This window comes from Gnatocerus cornutus, chromosome 10, assembly GCF_029298725.1.
Source record: "Gnatocerus cornutus isolate USDA-ARS CGAHR chromosome 10, icGnaCorn1.1, whole genome shotgun sequence".
Lineage (NCBI taxonomy): Eukaryota > Metazoa > Arthropoda > Insecta > Coleoptera > Tenebrionidae > Gnatocerus > Gnatocerus cornutus.
This window is the reverse complement of record NC_142242.1, coordinates 5,029,278-5,050,397: the sequence shown is the minus strand read 5'-3', so window position 1 is coordinate 5,050,397 and position 21,120 is coordinate 5,029,278. Positions and strand designations below refer to the sequence as shown.

The following is a 21,120-nucleotide window of genomic DNA, read 5'->3' as shown; positions in this document are numbered from 1 at the left end:
GCACTGTGATTCAAATTCAGGGCGGTTCCCAGGAAGAAATTGTCCGATTTTATTGTGTTTACTCAAAAAGACATTAATTTCATAATAAACTTTTATTAACAATTGTTAGTTTACTTTGTTGACATCTTTAAACTTACCTGAGCTTTTAAACAGTTTGATTTTAAGTTAAAAGGGTAAAGATCAGAATTAAAAAGATTTTAATGTATTTAGCATTTACTTAATTTTTACAATATGCAATCATACATAAGATGAAATATACCTACAGCCAGAAAAATATCACCACATATTTTAAACTACATTTGAGTTCTATAGCAAGACTGCCTTTTCTAATAACGCAAGTTTGCATTGTTTTACAGTCCATACTTGTTCGTTAACAGAGTTCAATGTAACATCTAAAATGGGATGTATAAAACATTTTCTAAATATACATAGAAAATTAAAACTTGTATAAAAACACCATTTTCGGTACTTCCTTTGTACATTTATTTATTTCATTATCAGACATGTATAAAGCATTCGCACAGTAATACCAAACATGAAATAAGAGAACTGAGTGCGCAGGAAAATAAAGGGGATGACCACCGTACCAGGCAACTCGAGAGCTACAGCACTACCGTACTCTGTTATTCAAATTAATAAATACATAAGTAACATGGATGTTTGACATTTCCAGAAAGACGTATGTTGCTTAATTTACAAAATGGTACAATTATGGGTTACACTATGTGAATTCATTAGCTATCGGAGATCCGGATCTCACGGCGACTGTCGCCATTAGTCCCATCACACGCACACATACACACTGTTCATTGGTAAAGTACAAGTATTCACGCTATACATAGGTCTGTACACCAGTCCAAGGCCGCAAGAGTATCTACAGAGGGATTAGCTGCGAGATATTTGAAATAGTACTTTGGAAAGCAGGAGTGCTACCTGCTGATCTAAGATTTGACTCATTACAAGCGCCAGAAGTCGCGATTCTTGCTGTACTAGTAGAGGTTTGTTGTCTGGATGCCTGGCCAAGAAGACTAACGTCGCCGCTGCTCGCCTCAACATGTCCAAACTCGTTCCCATCGAGTCGGGGTTGTCTCGCAGGGCCCCGATGCCGTGTTGGTTCGCCACTCCCAGAGCACTTTGTTCGGCTTGCTCGATGAACGCCACCAGCAACGAAACGCAAGGAGTCTGCGAAGCAACCGTGCGCGCCATGCTACTATCAGCCGCTGCCAAGTAATGGAGCAGATTTATCGAGAATTCACGTAAAACTTGATCTTCCGAGCGACAGAGATGCTTCGTCAGTACTGCACATAACCGCTCCAATCTTGAGAACGGCGGTGTTGCGATCACCAGGTCTACGTTGTTGTTTGTTACACAGAGCTTGCACAAAGACTCCAAAGCTAAACGCTGCGGAGACAAGAGCGAAGACGGTCCAACTGAAGCAAACGAATCTTGACCGGTCGCCGATGGACAAATAGCCCAATGCAGCAAACCGTCCAAAATAGGCCTCACTATCTCTTCTGGATACGTGTTGAAGTCGATCTGGCCTGAGATATTGGCTATTGACACCAGTATGTTCTCTCGAATATGAATTAGAAAATCCCACCACCATTCACTTTCACCCTGCAAACTGCTACAAGAATCGGCAAAGTCCGCGTCCTCCTGAAACAAGCAAAACTTGAAATCTTAGAATCTTTAACAATTTAAATTATTGTTTACGCACCTCTCGGTCGTAATTTCGAGTTTTCTGAGTTCGTGGCGGATGCTCATGATGGAGAAGTAATAATTTTCCCACAACCGCCAAGAAAGTCGAATTACGCGCAAATTCGCTCTCATTGCCGGGGACGAACGTAAGGCTCCTAAGAATATTAGATATGCAAACGCATCTTTTGCCGATATTGTCCTGACTTTCAGTGATCAGCACCAGACTTGCTTCGTCTCTAGTATATGCCTCGTCTTCAAAGTCCGAAGAACGGCGTCGTTTCAAAGCCCCGACTTCGTCGCGCACTTGTGGTTCCCTTTCTTTCCCACACTCCCCGTTCACACTACTCGCGTTCAGATCTACACTTTGTTCCTCACAGTTCGCTTTTTCACTCACTACGTCGTTCTTTACAGTAGTCGTCTCTAATGTGAGCACACCGTTCGCTTCCGACGAAACCTTTTTAATTCGAGATATCACATCACTTAATGTCTCTGTCCTACGTTTTTTGTCACTAATTTTACAAGGCGGTGGCGTGTCATCCGGTGGCGGAGTTCGCTGCCGTTCTTGTATCGTGTCATCAGTTGGTTTTTTGCTGTCTTCTAACCGCCTATGAAATGGTATTCGGCTAAATTCCGCATGAAATGTTGGAAGTATATGGTCAGCACGTAACTGCCAAGGGTCTGTTGACATATCTGCGAGAATACTAGCACCGGTTGCGTCACCTCTCACGTCCCAGTCTTTTGGATGGTCTTGAATGAAGATCTCTTCACTTCGATCTACTAGCTTAACGGGATATCCTTTACGAGATACGAATGTATAGTTGTTGGTATTTTGTAGGAACACCGATTTCAGGTTTGGGTCGATGGGTGTAACTATACCTCCCAAATCCACCTCAGATTCGTCTGGTTTCTCGTCCCTCGGAAACGGGCCGTCAAAAATGTCATTCAACGCCCTCTGGAAATGTTCGATCAAGATATCCAAAAGGCCGGGCCATTGGTTCAATCCGAAATATCCAACGGATGAATCATCAAATAATAAAACATTGAGTATATCCAAAGCATAAGTGCTTTCAGACAATAGTCCTGAACGTAAACACATGATGATGCGCCACGGATCAACTTGACCAACGTCAGCTCTGCACAATCTCTTGCGTCGATATAGTACCGGCAATGTGGCTTCCACACTATCTGGAGGAAAAGTTATTTCCCTTTTCGGTAACTGACTTTGAGAATACGAACTGTTTGATAAAGCTGTTGGTTGGCTTCCTTTACCGCCTTGTGGGGGCATAATGGGGAACGGTTTACCCGGGCGAGGACCACCTAGGGGAGGCCTTAGCGGAGGATTCTGACCGACACCAGGAGTTGGAATTGCAGACCACTGCTGTTGACCTGATTGAGAAGGCTGATACCCTTGATTACCAGGAGGATAACGATCCCATTGACCTGCTGGTCTTCCTCCTTGGGTCCATTGTTGATTCCCGACCTGGGGACCTCCAGCTGCTCCGTACTGTTGAGGTCTATACTGGTTGTTGTTTGACCATGCTGAAAACATATTTAAATATTTAAAATGTTTAAAAATAAATCGTATTCTAACTTTCACCAAATTAATTACGCATTTCAATGTGAAATGACACACCCGTCAATATTTAATGTTTCCAAATAAACAAATGGGACACTGACGAAAATAAACTCCTATTTCATTAACGATATGAAAGCATTGATGAACTTACTTAATGTAGTCATCACAAAACCAGAATACACACACATTAAACCATTTATTTCACCGGATGGTTACACACTAAATGATTGTACCGATAAAAATTTCTTTAGGCAAGTGTGCTATTAAATTATCGTATAGTAAAAGCTTTTTTTCTTATCTCATGTAACTACTTTATGTATTTTGTTTATTTAGTGTTTATCTATTTGAAAGTGATCCCTACCGATAATATCCACGATGTACAAAAAAATTGTGTGTATTACACAAGATAACAGCTAAATCCTCCGATTTTTGACACATTAAACAATGATTACATACCATAAATCTGTGGTCTTTGTTGCGGTCCATATTGATATGATTGATCTTTAACAAAATCTGGATGTCGCCTGGATGGTTGCGGCCCGGGAGGAGGCATATTCTTATTGGAAGGTGGGCCTCCTGGATAATTACCAGTTGCCGAAGGACCCTGCTGATTAGGATAATTCTGCAATTAGTGAAATGAGCGATTTACGAAAGGTAACTATTTGATTAATTACCTGTTCTGGTCGGTAATATTCCTGTTGAGTGGTATAGGGCCCTGCAGGAGGCTGCGATGTCGGCGGTCCCGCATTACCAGGAGAACCAGTGTAGTTCGGCCTCGGTGTGTACGTGGAGGTCGGTGCCGTACCCATCGCGTAACGATTATACGGATCTTGTCCTGCCGCTGGTGGAACTGGGGTGTTGTTTGGATTGGGCGGCGGCGGTGCTCCTGAATCACCTGAATATGGAGGATACACTGGTCTAACGGCAGGTGGATAACCTGTACTTGGTGGGTACGAAGAATACTGATCTGGAGGAGCACCAGGAGCAGGACTTGGATACTGATTGTATCCAGGCTGTCCGCTATATCCCTGTGGTCTAGATGGAGTGCCTGAAGGATAAGGAGGGTGCGGTCCACCTGGAAAGGGGCCACCCCGTGGTGGTGGACTGGGAGACACATCATCAAAAGGGTTTGAAACGCTTACGTTGTCGGCAGCCCCGCCTGCAGGGCTAGGACCCCCAGGGGCGGCATTGTTTAAATGATTAGCCCCTCCTGAACCTAAGAGAATATAAAATACATGTACTACTCCACTCCAGATTCGCGCATCGTATACAGGCAAATCCACTAGAATTTAACTTTTGATGATACGCGCACCAAAAATTACATCTTCACACTGTTAACTTTTAGCAGATTTATCCTGTAGGGACACCACAATACTCTCACGTTCATTTACTCTCACAAAAAGTATTAAACTCGAATAAAACTGCAGTGCTTAACTATAAGAATGGATCAATCATTCATCGGAAGCCTCCTAATAAAACGACCAACTTTATCGCTATCACTTCGTAATCACCATTTAAATAACGTTTAGGTTACATTATACATTTATGGCAAAGCTCGTTTTCAGGTGCAAACAACTGATAAAGTTAAGTAAATAAAAAGTAACCGATTCGGGAAAAAATTAATACCTTCATCAAATAGAGATAATTGACGATCATAGTCGAAACACCATTGAAACGTCATCGTCAATTTAAAGACAACCACAGAGGCTGAACCATTCAAAAATAACAATAACGTTTTTGCACAATAAAAACGAGAATCACGTCGTCGTTTTTCTATTTGGAAAAAGTCGCAGAAACAACTCACCTCCATGTGGAGAAGGCGCGTTTGATTGAGACGAGGGTCGTTGTGAAGGGTTGTATTCTGGGTTTCCACCACCTGGTGGATAACCATAACCGTAACCATCCATAGAGGTTCCACCAGATCCGGGTGGCGGAAAGGAATCCTGAGAATTGGAAGAGCCTGGTGACGGTACCGAGGCGGCTTTAGCAGATTTCTTTTTCGAACTAGCTTCAACTTGGTTGATAATAGGCTGTGGATCTATCCCGCCTCTATCAAACTGACATTCGTATGCCAGTAAATTCTTCGTGTAATGTTTTCTCAACGTGTAAGCGGCGCTAGAAGATGCTCCGATACCCAACATACCAGCGATGTCTTTCCATGTTTTGTTTTTAGTCACCTACAAACAAAGTTAAAACTGTTCTTAACAATAATCTCACGAAGACGTACCTCCATGAACCCGCCGCGGTCTTTGACGTATACATATAAACGGAATAAGTCCAGAGGATTCTTAGATATAGTAGGGCAAGTGGTGATAGGCGTTCTACGTTCTTCCATGAAGGTGAGTAATTTGTCCAACCAAGCTCGTCTATCGGGGCTGTCGTCCATTTCGTATAGCTTGCTGAGGCTGTCTGTTTTCTGTAAACGCAACGTTTGGAATAAGACAGAGAAAAAATGATAAAAACTCTATTGACAAGCACTACACAATACATGCTTGGACATGCTACCACAAGCATTAGCACGACATTAAATAATATTATATATAAACCTTTGAGCGATACGTGTCCGGAGGAGGCACATGACTGTTAAACACCTGGAAACACCCGCCAGTTAGCTCAGTGAACACACTAAACAAACACAATTGACTTAAGCTCTTTGTTAAGTGGGTGAAAACGGACCCATTGCAATGACATTTCAAATCAACAATTAAAATGTATATAAATGCAGGTCCATACACACTCATCAGTCACTAAAAAGTCTGATCTACGAAAAACAATGGTGGGTATTTCAATTACTCAAAGATCAAAAAATTCGGTTACTTTTGCTGAATGCCACACAACTCGATCACAAAGTTTCAAATAATACTGTTATGCATTTGAACAAAAATAACTTGTGTAGAGTGGTATACATAAAAATCTTGATAAACACATATGATTGTGTGTGAACACATACAATCCACATGAAAGCTGAACACAACTTACAGGACTTGCAGGCGTCCGGGGCCAACTGGGGCTGCTTAACTCGTACTCATCATGCATTGAATTCATACTAGCTGCCCCTGGTGATGGCACTGTGCTTTGAGGCGTCGTCGGATGGCTGTAATGTCCCATTTCATTTTTCCGATTAGATTTTGGAGTAGTGCACTGAGGATCTTCACCAGAGGCTAAAACAGCAAATACAGTTGTGGTCACAACATTGTTTTATATTCGACACATGCAAAGCTAACAATTTTTCATGTTTTTCATACCAAACCTGTAATATTCCAAAACCGGCGTTTATTCAATTTGTTATGCAAAAGTTTCTTGAGAAAAAAATCGAGACTGCTTCCAGCGGAAACAATGTTTTATCGACATACTGTTTACGAGATATGCGCAGCTGTTAAAATATTATTAACTACTGATAATAAAGCTGTTTAAGAACAAAAATTTTTCATTCAAATTTTTTATGACGTAATGCTCGATATAGTGAAAATCTTTTGTGTGTACCTGCTGAAGCATTTGACAAAGTCGATTGCTGTGACCCTTCATCGATGGACGTGCCATCTGGGCCTGTCGTCACGACGGACGTAACAGATCCTCCAGACGCTGTAGTGACATGAGTGCTCATTCCTCCTTGCGCCGTAGTAGTAATACCATTATCCATCATTTCAGAACCCATTTGCGTATGTGAGTTTGGAGTAGAACTGGGTGGTGGCATGGGTCCATCATGCGAATGACTATTTGGCATTAATGGACTACTAGCCGGCGGCATGTTAGGAGGCCCCATTGTCGGTGGAGGACCCATTCCTGAATGATGATGACCCGGTGGCGGCGGTCCCATATGGTAGTTCTGTGGTGGACTAGAACTCGGTGGCGCCGAACCGGGAACATTTCCGAAACCCATTTTATGTTGCAAATGTTGTTTGAGGTAGTGCGGAGGTCTTGGTGGTCCTGGAGGGCCTGGTGACGGCGAACCCGGCGCTTGTGGAGGTCCGTTTCCTTTCGGTAACGTCACTGGTCCTTGCCAAGGTTGTTGGTACGGTGTAAACTGCGAATTCGGCATGTGATTGGATGACCGATTGGGATACTGTTGAGGAGACATGTTGTTGTTCGGCGGCGCTTGAGACGCCGGAGGTCCATAGCCCTGACCGGGATATTGTTGGATGTTGCCCTGAGGCCTCGGTGGATAACCACTTGGTGGGTATTGTTGGTTAGGCTGATAAAGTGGCATCTGTTGTCCGGCAGGACTGGATACCATGCCAGGATGACCCTTGTAACCATGAACGTGAGCTGGATGTGGCGACGAGTGTTGCGCCGGATAGCTGCCCTGCGTTGCCATGGGCGAATGGCTCATTCGAGTTGATCCACTGCCATCGGATTGACCACTGGACGGCCTAGGAGGCATCGGAATGTTTTGCTGACCTGGAACAATACCAAATCAAATATTAGGTCATAAAAAATGCATACATAAAAGTTGCAATTTCAATACCATAAACCAAACATTATTGTTAACAATATTAGAAGAATTTATAACTTTCAAGATTTATTACTTTATAAATCAAATAAGTTTAATTTTTTTTTAATTTAAACTATAAAAATAATTAAATGAAATTTGTTTCTAATTTAATCCCAGAAAAAAAAGTTGAATTCAAGACTACAACCGGAAGCATACAAAACATATTATCGAATAAAAGATCAATTTTTGCCACAATGATACCGATAAGTAATTTCTAATTTGTCGTACAATAAAACATTTTAGGTGCTTCAAGAAATGTATTTCTATTTTTAGAAAGTAGAATACAATGAGATCTTTAAAAACAGCAAGTTATTAGCGATGAAATGCAATTAAATGTTAATACATTTTATATCATCCAATTCTATGAATAAATTATTAAAAAAGAGTTTTACCAAACATAATATGTCACCGAAGACAACTTCAAGGATTTATTATCAAATATCGACTGCCACTGAAAATGTTCATACGACGGTCGTTTGTCGACTGAGCAAAATAAACCTTATGGACTTGTTAGTATTGAAGTAATTTATCGTAAAATAGATTTCAAAGTATTTGATAATGTTTAAAATAGCATGACTGATTAAGTCGAAACTGAATCATTAACATGGCACCTAAAATGTTGAAAGTGCTCTTAAAAAAATGTAAAAGGTAAATGGTCGGTTTTATGTTCCACATCGAGCAACCCCGAAAAAACTCGTGAACTCCTCAACAACTTGGCTAAGTTTGGAAATGAAAAGAGCATCAAGAATCTTACAAGATTCAGTTGGAAGAAGAGATGACAGTAAAGTGTGGTTTATTGTGTACCCAGAATGCCGGCTCCGGCAGTAAAATGTAGGTCAATGTTGAGGAGACCCACATCCGCATTTTATCGAAGTTGCTCTCGGCAGTCAATGGGAGAGAGAGCACGTGGTTGGAGTTGCACGCGAGTCACGTGGGAGAATGTATATATATACTGACCGACAGCCGGAGACATGGAGCGCGATCCCGTTGATCCCGTGGGAGAGGGTGTGGGCCTCATCCCCTGAGAGTTAGGGGTGCCCGGAGCTGGCCCTCCGGAACTGTCATTGCTATTGCCGCCGCTCAGATCCTGAAACAGACAAGAATATCATCATTAACATCGACGCTCACGTGCCAAACACGGGGACTAACAATTTAGGGATCGGAAAGTGCCCACCCCTTCCAAAAAGACGAGGTAGACTCGGCCACCCCGCCAGGAGCTATTTGCGTTCATTCAAAACACGAAGAAATAGATACGTCCCCACATTATAAACCCTGGAAAAATCCACCCCGACGCGACGTCTGACCTTCATGACCACTTCCGAATTATACCAAACACTTTCGAGCACATGAAAAATACGTAAAATGATGGAAAATCTGTTTTAAGACAAAAATATCACGCCACAACTGTTTGCAATTACGAAGTTCCGCTTTATGTAACACTCGTTTAGGAGACGTTTATTTCTATTATTACTTGTATCGATTTCCATAATGTTGATAGAGCTTCACAGAACGCTACCTCAACTACTACCTACAACCCTTCACAGTTAATCGCGATCATTTACGACCCAATTACTGCCATCTACATAATTAATGAACCTATATAAAAATAGAATAGAACAATCAAACAAGTGCAACTATAACCTCCTTCAGAAGTTGACTGAACAGACTGGAAAAGGCTGATGTCCGACTTCGATCAAAAGCTCATTTTCATTTCCTCTGATCAATAAACATAATATTCAAGCCGAAGGTTTTTCCGGTCATCTATAAAATGTCAAAGGATCTGCCTGTCGAGATACGAGGTATCTCTATTATACCTATAATAACAAGAACGGGAGTGCCCAGAGGATATCAACTTAAAAACGCGAATATTTACCATTAGCTTTATTCAAGTAAGAATACATTTTTTAGTTTTATAATTACACCTGTTTTTTTTATTTGTCAAAGTTAAAAAATATTTGCTACACGTGCAGTCAAATAACAATGGCTTTCCTTAAACAACGCACTAATTGGGTGAACGCTATGTTTAAACAAATTACAATGGAAACAACAAGTGTGGTGTAACCGCCTGGTGTGGATGAATACCATGCATATTTCAAGCATTGCAAAATTATGTTGATATCGCATGACATGCTGTTTTATAGTAAAATCCTTCATAATCAACTTCTAGGAAATTAAATTCTATCGTAAAATTACAAGTTGCCTTTGATTAGTCATATCTGTTACGTGAACCCACCCACGTTGTCGTTGTTTAAAATAAACTTCCCTGAACTTGTTGCGTATTTACCCTCTCTTGTGGGAATATGCATTTTCAGATCAAATATCAAAGAACTCGCTTGCATGAGAAAGCCGCGTTGTGATGAAAACACAAGCGAACAGATAACATTGTAATAATTTTTGCAGTTAAATCATACGTCATATAATGACGATCTATCACAAACGTACGTTTCTATGAGGTCATAAAAAATGTCACACATCATTGATCGTTGCCAACAGCCAAAACAAATTAAAGATATACAAAACAATAATAAACATCTCTAAAAAAAATTATCGACTAATTTACACGCATTGTAACCTTCAATATCTCTCAAAAGCAGAGTAACACTGACATTCACATATTCAAAATCGATAATTCTGTTAGATAACGATTAAATTAAATGTCACAACACGACTTTGTTCCAAGCCAAAATACGCTAATAATTCATTGACCCCAAATAAATGTTGTATAACTTTCAGTTTCGTCATTTTCCGCCAAGGTAAACAATTTCAACTGATAACATACCAGTACGGGAGGAAAACAGCTGGCTCAATTTCCATAGACAAAATAATAAAAATTCACTTACACAACGGAACGACAGCTTTTGAAAAATCGATGAAAGGTTGCTACATATATTAGATTCGAATGAACATATAAAAACATGGAATGTTGGAAAGAAATCTAATAGTACTTGTAACAATAAAACACCCCGCATGATAAAAACAATACTCTAGACACGACAAAAATATAAATAGTGTGGTAATCATACGATTAGAACATGTTTTTTTTTTTAAAACCGTTAAAGAATGAGTGAGCATTCCAACACCACGGCTTCGTTGTAAAAAAAACTAAACTTTTTGCCCTAGTACAGGAAGACACGCCATGCATTACAGGAGGCTGTGGCTTCCAGATCAAATTTTGCGGTGAAAAATAACCGACACTTGTATAGATAATGATGCAGTAAACCGTTCTTTGTTAAAATATGCTAAACTCCTTGTTATCGACAGACTAATAATTAAGCCGGCACTTTTGTAACAAAAACAAAACAAAATACGTTACGTTCATTAAACTTAAAACTTGCATAGTTTAACCGACCGAGAAACAAGATAAACCAAATAACCTCAAGGAAAATAAAATATCGTTGCCAGCAATTAGTCTGACCCTTGTTGCACAAAAATATCTGCGACAAGACCCAGCCTGTATTTTTCGAATTCATTTCATTTTTATGCAGTTACTCTTGATAAATTACTTTCACGTTTAATAATAAATATGACGGAACAGCTGTTACTTTGCTACATTACCGTGTCGTTTAAATAGCATCAGCAACTGACTATATTTAATTCTTATGAGTTCCGGTCAGTAGCAATTGTAGTCTTTAAAATACTTAAATCTTGACCTGTTGTGTTTGGAATTATGCAAATTCGGTTGTTAAAAGTGCAAAATAGTGCAAGGTGTCTTCCCGTTTAGGGTCAGTGGTCCAACCATGAATAATGTATTTGCTAGTCAGTTCAGTTCTACAATACAAATTAACTCTAGCATCAATTTGTGTGAATAAAAAATTATAACGCTTTTCATCAACAAATACGTGACAAAATAGCGGTTTTTAAATTGGAGTGGATTACAACGTAATGTTGAAAACACGCTTCGAGAGAATATCATAGCAAAACGAATTAAACAAACGATTTCATCACCCATATTCAATTGTGGGTAATGCAGGCGTGAACGCGTTTTTCAAATTTTTGTTTATTTTGAAATTTTGCGATGATTGTTTCTAAATTCGGCAAAACAGCTTCTTTCAATTAAGATAAAACTGTTATGATTTCAAATCTTGGTGTGCTTATTATTATTGTTTAGGCTATAAAAGAACGGTTCTCTTTCAAACCTCCGCTTTTCGTTGATGATGTATAGAATTGTTGGCGTTTGTTTTTGTATTGCGTAACGGTAGGGATTGTAGTCTTCGCCGCATGTCACCATTATCTTTTTTCTTGGTGAATTCCAAAGAAGAAATGGTCATTCTGTCAAACCGGCTCGGTATGATAATGTCTGTTGTTTGAAAAGTAAGTGGTCAAGTGGCATTGTGAGGGGGATGAGGCTGCAAGTTCGATAGTGGTCCACAACCTGTACTTCCGACAGCTTATTTGAAATGCACGGTCGTCCTTAGCCCATTCACGAGCACACGACAGGTGGTGGTGATGTTACTTATTTTATGCACAGCCGTCACAGACGACCCAGATTTAGATTAGGGTAGGTCTAGAAAGTTCATCCCGTATTATTCTGAATAACGTCGGCTTTACAACACATCTTCATAGTCCAGACTCTAACATAAATCATTCTGTTCTCGAGGGGTCAGCGATCTCATCACTTCACTCTTTCTTTCTAAAGGGGAGAGGAAAAACGAATCAAACGTCCAGCAATTTAACCTTACCACCCGCCGCGCTCCGACCCACCCCCAACAACGCCAAGATCGATCCGACGAGACCAAATCCAAACTAACACACATTTCAAACCCCAATAAATTAAACAGATCATATGACCGGCGGAAACACGCCGCCACCCACTCTTCCAATAATTAATGAATGCCACTGGAACAACGATGATATTTCTCCACGATTCAATGGAAACTGCTTTATTTCAATATATCACCTCTATTAACAGAAAATCCGATTTCCAAAAATAAACAAATTTAAATAACCGACAATTAACTCGATAAAAATCTGAAATGTAGACTCGCTTTCTGACCACATCAAAACTGATCGAAATCGATCTCAATTGCTGGTTTTACTGATAAAACGAACAATAATAGTTATAATTTCAAATCTAACCGATGAAAGACTGCACCGATAAAACCACTGCAAAACCTGCGCATCGTCTAACAAACCACTTAATCAACCAAATTCAATTGAACAAATGGTAACATAGATGGAAACGTAAAACTCATTGCATGCAATTCGATGAAATTGCACTTTTCTCTATTAAATGCTGCACGTTGTGACGTAACATGACCTTGCCACACATCTGAGCCAATTATGCCGGTTTATTGTGTATTCAACTTCCACCATCGGAATTCCACTCGATTCCTGATCATTTTAATTGATGATCATCCCGTAAAAGAAACGGTTAAATGTTCGACGGCTCACTACAACCACTACAGGTTCATTCTGCACAATCCAATTAACAATGACTGCGTCAGAAAACACGAATATGAAAAACCAACCCTAATTGATAATGGAATAAATTATGTATAACTCCATGGAAGCGCACCCCAGTTGGTCTCTTCCATTCCCTCATAATACGTGGATAATTGATAATTCGCTTCAAGGCCTGACCCCGCTTTTTTCCAACCCCGACAAGCAAAGAATGCCCCAATCCAATTTCGGTTGTATGAAGGAAATTATGTATTTCTCAAAACTAATTGCGATTGCCAATCATATAATCACATAATCAAGTTCTCAGAACGGTCAACGTTCAAGCCGTGGAAAAACCTGTGCAAAAAATTGTTTTCATTTTCGAAAAAGTGAATTAATTATTGGCAAGTTGAATAGCAGTAGCAGCAATTATATCGTTTCAACATGGTCAAGATGCAGTAATTACATGATTATGACTCAATCTCCGATTCAAAAACCAGCTCCTAGGTTAAATAACTGTATCTCCCGCAAAGAATTTTAAAAGTTGTTCAGCGGGAAATTTTGACAATTGTCCGACTTTCACATTAGCGGAAAGACAAAAAGAGGAATTTTCCATTGCACGTCGGAGTTATAAAAATTTGGAAGTGAGGTAGAAGATATGGGGTCATGTATTTATTGTTGATACATTTTGAAAGTTTGCTTAAATTAATAGTTGCCTTTCCCCTCGAAGGTAAATATTTAAGGGTTGCGATAGTCGGCTTTATTAGGACAGAGAGCCAGAGCGAGAAAGGCAAAGTAAAATCAATGTCTTTTAACATTGAAAATAGTAAAATTAACAACGTTACCAACGAAGATAAAACGAACAGAATTATCAATTGTTGGTTTGAGACCATTGAAGAAGTTTGTGAAGAGGAAGAAAAAATGTGACGACTCAGTCTGTAGGAGCGGTGAAGTGAATGAATCTAGCGAGAACAAGGAAGCGAGGGGATTTTGAAATACAGCAAAGACAACGGCTCGCTGTGGCAGTAACACAAGCACCCAGCAGGCCAACGAGAGGTTATAAGAGTGCAACGTCACCAGAACGATCGAGAGGGCTGAGCCCGAGCAAAATGCAGTGCAGCGTGCTGTAGCAAGCGGCGTTGCCGGCTCTGCCAGAACCAATCAATACCGAGCGGCACTTAGCGGGTTAGATGGCAGTCAGCAACGCGGCAACGTTTTGCCAACACGACAACGAGAGAGGCCTAGATCGACGCTCCGCACTTCGTAGGCTAAGGCTCGCAATGCTTACTACGCAGGCTATGGCGGCGGCAAACAACTCCAACTACGTCGCCACATCAACTTGCCAACTCCCATTCTCATCAACGCAGTGCATCAACAGACAAAAACGACGATACGGCACGACACCGCAACATAAATTCATTCCGCCTTTCCTGTTTCGAAACCGCACGATCTCTCTGCATATACTGGCTTTGACTTCAAATCCTACCAACTCGTGATATTATATCCACATATAAATGTCTCAACGAGCCATCTTAAACCACTTCCAAAACGTAATTCTTCTAAGTATTCTATTAAATGTTCAACTGAGGTCGCTCTCTTACTGGCGTTTTTACTATGTCTTCCCTCCCTGTTTCTGTTTCTTTACTCTGCAACAACAATAAAACATAAAAACCATAAAAATACACTACTTCATGCAACGGGGCTCACTAAATGAAACAAAAACAACTTCGTTTTCGGTAAATAAACATCTAGAATTTACTTCTCATGCGTTGATTTGGATTATACTGAACCCACTACAATTGAACACGATCGTTAAATTAATTACTCCCTTCAAAACACAACTTTAAGAAATATGAATTAAAGAAAAAAACAGACTAATCGATCTCAACGTCAAACTCAACAAAACATAATTCATTCGCCCTTCATATCAGTTGAACTGGCAAATAATTAACGTACCAGAATCAATAGAATGACTCTGAGATGTATCGACCAACAGCTGCATAAACACTTAAGAGAAGAAACTTTCACCTTATATCGTTATCTATAAAATTAATTAATCCCACAAAAAGTCATTCAGATCTGCTAACTACTAGTACATTATTTATACAGCATACTCAAAAATCACAAACGTAATCATGAGTTGCATTATTAATTAACTTAGGAAAACAAGGTGGAGACCAGGAAATTTTTAATCGAATGAAAGTCCACGTCTAGTTATGTGTTTTGAATAATTCACTTTATGAGTACGATAAACTGTTGGAAAAAATGAATGAAAACGATAATCATAACACTAAGTTTTCATAGACGTCATAAATACGAACATCTATTAGTCAAAACAAACAAACACACGTGAGACACCGAGCACTTACCTGGTATCTTTAATGCAGTTTACGTGCTAATAAAAATGTTTTGTAAAATATCCAACACTTCAACACCGATAATTTATACACTCGGGGAATCGAAAAAGAATAAGCTCAGATATGTTATTTCAAGCATATGCATTGATGTTTGTGATGAGCAAGAAAACTGCGAATAGGCAAATACAATAATGTAGAGGATCAACGAATTTTTCAGCTTCAAAGCTATGCAACCAGTTGGAGTATATTAATGTACTTTACGTTTTGTACTGATTGTTGTTGTGTAGATTTACAAAAGCGAAAACATTGAAATTTTGCACGAACCGTTGAATCAATGTAATTTTCATAAAACCATTTAGCGGAGAATTTTAACGTTTATTGCGTCCTGTTGCTGTAACTGACAGTATCGCATGCAAAAAAGTGCGGATTAAATTCTCCTTTCCTAAAACTAAATTTTAGAGTATTGCATCTTATACTTATGTAATGCATGTATTATGATAATTCTACGTTATTCTCCGAATGTATTTTGATTAATTTATAAGAATCTCAGTATCAATAGCTTTCGTTTAAAGCTGAGATAAATTCAAACTAGGAACTGTTAAGAAAGACAGTAAACTCTAAGAACTGTGTAACGTAACGTTGAAATTTTCACACACATTCAAGCTATTTCGACGAATCCGTGAACACAAAAGTTACTTCAAAGTGTTTCTATTCAGAAAATGTTTCCAACGCCGCAATCGTATACATACAGTCGAACTTCTCATTCAGAAGCTCATCTTGAAAATATTTTATATAACCAATAAGAAGGATTTCACGTGTTTGCCTCGAAGATTGAATGGTAAATATCACGTATACATTTTAAACTATTTTCGATTGTATTTTTGGTACAATGAAAACTTAAAACGAGAGTTTACCAAAAACGCTCATGGTGAATATATCAGATCAAAGAAAATTATTGTCACTTTAAAAGGAGACGTAACTATACTTAAAATTGAAATGGCAACAAAGTGTTTAAATGCAGTCATTTTAAACATTTCGACAATACGAAATTGACAGAAGTGTTTTCTCTACATTGCTACCTTGACGACTCCTTTTGATCTGTAGATTTCAGCATGAAAACCACTCAACTCTATTTTGCCTAGTTTCTCGTGTTCAAGACATAAGACATGGAAGAGGGGAAAATGGTAAATTTCGAATGCGACCCTTTCTCAGCCTGCACTTAAATAACGGTAATGAGATTTGACTGTAGATTTCTGAGAATAAGAATTGTGAATAGTTGTTGAAAATTAGGAATGTAGGGAGTTGTAGGGAAACGTGAATGGGAATATCGAGAAGCCATTGATTGTGGTAATGGTAGCGTAGTTTATTTATTACGTTGTATTCGGGTAAATTCTCGAACGCGTCACTAATTGAGATATTGTGCATATAATTGGAGTCCCCACCATCGGGAGACCAACCCCACCCACAACAAAAACACGTGCTGTCTACATCGTCGGATCATAAAGGTCAAGAGCGCGGTTAATTATATCGCTCTGTTACGTAACAGTTTATCATAATCTAAGAATGAAAAGCGGGAGCCGCAATGGAGGGTTGTGACACTTACCGCCGCATCAGGAGCGTGTGCGTTGGGGGTGGTCGGCTGCGCCGGCCTGTTCGGGAAGGCCTGATGCTGGCCCTGCTGCTGATGCTGAGGACTCGGTGGCAATCCGGGGCCTGGGGAGTGGCTAGGGGGCTGCGGCGAAGGTTGGCTTGCAGGAGCGGTGGTGTTCGGAGGGCCTGGACTTCCAGGGCCGTGTTGGCCCGACACTGGAGGAGCTGCCCAGCCCGAGCGACCTTCCCCGTAACCGGGACTGGGCGCCGTGCCGCCACTGTAGGCCGGCGACAGCTGCGAAAAACACAGATTTAATTACGGCCACGCTAGCGTCAACAGAACGCGATCACGCTAGCGTGCACCGAAGGTCTTGAGATCGCTATTGCCACGTTACAATCGCGAGGGAAGGGTGCAACGGTCGATTGTTACTAAACACGAGAGGGGTCGGAATACATACAATAGGTCTCGTTGACCTACCGCAACACATTCCGCAATACAAGTTCGACTTTCTGACGCTCATAAATCACCATGCTATTCGGAGGACAAAGTGCACATTTAAATTATCACACTCTATTTCCCGACCAACCCATTAAATATAACATTATTAGCGCCCTAAAACCGACAGCACTAGACCTAACTGTTTTCCACGAAACCTTCGCTCTAGCAATCTGAGTCTTTCCACGTTAACACTCTTCTCAAATTAAAAAACCATCGCACTGGAATGTTACACATAAACAACCACGTACTAAGTCTTAACCGCACGTCAAACATTCAACATTCATAAAAGCCGCCTTTAAACTCATAATTCCACACCTTCACTTGTCGCCTTCCGAATCAATAAACTATACGCGACAAGTTCGAAAACATTTTCGAATTCCAACCGAGTAAACCATCACAGAGTTACAGGTATCTTCCCTTATTTGCAAATACACGTGAACGGAACAAATCAGATTTGCATTTCAACTAGAAATCTGTCACTCTAAACAAATTTCAAACACAATTCAGCGCTGTCATAACCCATTCAAAAATAACATTGCCCACCACACTAAATGCATCTCAAAATTTAAGAACTCAACTCCAAACCGCACAGAACAAACACTTTGTTGGATTGTGTCTGTTGACGTTAATCTGTTTCGTCATTCAATAATGATTAATGAATTTAACCGCCCAAAGTGAATGTGCTCATGTGAATTTTCCTTTGATGTGACATTCGGAGCATGCTGCTCGTTCGTGTACAGTTCTGACGTTCAAAAACAATAATTAGACCCTAAAAATCGACAAACAAATTGATCAATTTCGCTTCGATTTCCTAGTTGAATTTTGTGTATTCGAGTCAATTCACTCAGATATGAAATAGCATCGATTTCCGATGAGAATTCCAGGGTTTTTGTACTAATCAAATAAATGCACCTCCACTTCCGAATTACAAATAAATACTCAGAGTTGTGCATTTATTTAAAAAATACAAGTTGGTAGTTCTGTCAGTTTGAAGTTAAACAGGGTTACCAACATGTAGAAAATGCAGAAGCCCACTTGACGTCGCTTTCAGATACCGGCAACTTAAAACCGTTGTTTTGCACGTTCTGTTAAACAAACGCGTCGGAAACTGTACCCCCAATTATACTCAACAAAAGAAAGCTATTATGAGATCAAAACTCTTTATCAATGAAATCGTAGTACTCGTAATCCAGTTGTTGTTTTGATTCGTGTTAAAAATGTTTAAGTGATTCGCGTTGATTACCGAACTGGATGATCCTCATTCCGTAACTCAATAGTATATTTAAAAAGTGGAGGCGATAAATAACCACAAAACTACCGATTCCTTTTAATCGGCTTTCAGTTCTCAGCTGATACGAATCCAATGAACCCACCGGAACATTAATGAGCTACAAAAAACACGGGAGTGTTTATGTGACATAATTGGGAAAACTTGAGGTTGAAATATCGAATGCGAATTGATGGAACAAAAATAAAATGAATGCGTGTTATTCAGTTGCAGTGGTGTTATGTAATTGATGTGAAAAACTGACATAGATCCTGATAATATAATGGTTTGTTTTCGCAAATCGAGGGTCGTTAATAGATTGTGATAATTTAGTTTTTATTGTAGCCTTCTTTGGTACTTGATGACGACATGAGTTTAATGAATGGTTTTGATGTAATTAAAGTGCAAAAGTAAACAAATACTCTTAATAAGTGTCATTTGTGTAGTACTTCCTATTTACGATATCACTATTAAATAAGTATTGTTAAAAGTAAGCTATAAATAGCGTGTTGACTCAGGTCATTAATAAATTTCGTCTGAAATTGGAGCTTGAGTAAAAACTAGTAGTTTTGTTTGGCGTGCGAATCTCACATGTATGCATAAAGATTAATAGGAAATGAAAATAAACAAGAAAGCGAAGTGCATTCAAGTGTCAAGGTGGAATCGGTTGATAGAAATATGAACAAGTTTAAGAGAAAAGATGATAGAAAGGAATGGATCGGTGGAAATCGTCAATTCAGGTCAGAATAGAGAAAAGGGTAAGGAGCGACCTAAAAGCATCTAAGTTAAGGGGGTTGAAGGGCGGGCATATGTGGGAGTACGGGAACTGTTTGACGTCACATTTGCGACACGTCAGCTGATTGCATAATAACAAAGTGGGCGGTGCGGTAATCGTATGTCAGAGCAAGTTCAAGGACGGACTTAGCATGTTTAGATACACTTGAACAATTAACAAATATATGCACCACCGTGTGTCGTCCAAGTGTCTCTTCCGGCGAATCAACGAGAAATTATGATGGTAGTCTGGAGGCAAATAGAAACGAATCCTCAACGTGAGATGGTATCATCACGTGGAGCCGCTTTTCCTGCCATGATTCGAATTTTAGGACAAAGCGACCTCGTGGGGCCCTTGCAAATGTGGTCGACTTACCGTGGGCTGGTTACGATAAGACGTCGGTGGAACCCCCGGCGCGGGCGCCGGAGGAGTCCCGTAGGCAGGCAGCGTCTTCTGGGGCGCCCATCCCTGGTTGTAGGGCTGCTCGGGATGACCGTAGCTGTTTTGATAACGATGCGGTGGCATCGGGTTGTTGCTCTGCAGCAGCTGGTTGAGCGTGGGGGTGGGTCCAGTGGACTGCGAAATCGCCTGGCCCGAAACGAACCGCTGGGGGTACGGCGCACCGGGCGCCTGCTTGGGGCCACCGAACGCTTGACGCGGCCCGAACGCGTGGACACCCTCGGTGCTGTTGTGCACGTCCCGGCCGTAAGGGAATCCGTACCCGTGGCCGTCGGCGGGGGGCCCCTCGGTGGGAAAGGCGGTCGCGTCAGGGGGCGCGCTGCCGGGCCCCGGTTCGGCGTCGGGGCCCTGATCGAGGGGAGCAGAAGTCCCCGAAGATGCGGCGGAGCCGCCACTGCCGTCCGGACGATATTGACTCATTTCAGTGACGAGGTTTTTGCCGCCGGTGTTTTTCGCCTTGGCGACCGCTACACCGCCGCCTCCGCGAACTCCACTCTTATCGGTCCCATTTTGCAACAAGGAATTCCGCACGTTCAGATGCTGATCCGGCTGCACTTTCTCACAATTCACGTCATTTTGCTGCTTTTCGGCCTGCGTTGCAGCCATGTTAAGAAAAACGGCTGCGATCTAGCACGGCCGATCGTTGCCAACACCCCGCCGTTATAGTCAGCAACGGATGCTTGCCTTCATTTTGGGAGCCCGATTCGCACCCGGGTCCTAGTAAACACATACTAGATTACTCACTTTAACACTTTTTTGATTCTGTAAATAAATAACGCCACCAAACTTTTTGAATAATCCAAAATGATGGACACATCTGACACACACAACTTAATTCCGTATCTACTCCAATAACACGAAAGGAGGTTATGGGTAAAGGTCGGATTCCTACGCCAACATCTTATCATGTAATTAACGCATTTCTAACACATACCCAATGCAATTACGACAAACCTAACTCACCGACATTACATAGATTCCATTTTCCAAATTATATTCTTCTTATTGCTCACCAGAACCCTCAAAAA

General features: G+C 40.6%; 1 protein-coding gene across 6 annotated transcripts; it reads right to left on the bottom strand.

The window, feature by feature from the left end:
- Positions 1 to 195: 195 nt before the first annotated feature.
- On the bottom strand, positions 196 to 21,007 carry osa (trithorax group protein osa). 6 transcript variants are annotated; one of them, XM_088046988.1, is made up of 13 exons: positions 20,009 to 21,003; positions 17,106 to 17,387; positions 8,724 to 8,853; positions 6,758 to 7,672; positions 6,254 to 6,435; positions 5,821 to 5,865; positions 5,502 to 5,690; positions 5,079 to 5,451; positions 3,949 to 4,490; positions 3,731 to 3,896; positions 2,935 to 3,237; positions 1,718 to 2,883; positions 196 to 1,656 (listed from the first exon to the last, which is right to left on the bottom strand). In XM_088046988.1, exons 1-13 carry the CDS (start codon positions 20,696 to 20,698, stop codon positions 886 to 888), a joined length of 5,754 nt encoding a protein of 1,917 aa, XP_087903114.1. In that variant the 5' UTR covers positions 20,699 to 21,003; the 3' UTR covers positions 196 to 885. The 6 variants fall into 6 exon arrangements, with proteins under 6 accessions (XP_087903114.1, XP_087903115.1, XP_087903110.1 ...); XM_088046989.1 differs by having other exon boundaries at positions 1,718 to 3,237; positions 3,949 to 4,169; positions 20,009 to 21,007; XM_088046984.1 differs by having other exon boundaries at positions 1,718 to 3,237; positions 3,731 to 3,881; positions 20,009 to 21,005.
- Positions 21,008 to 21,120: the final 113 nt, after the last annotated feature.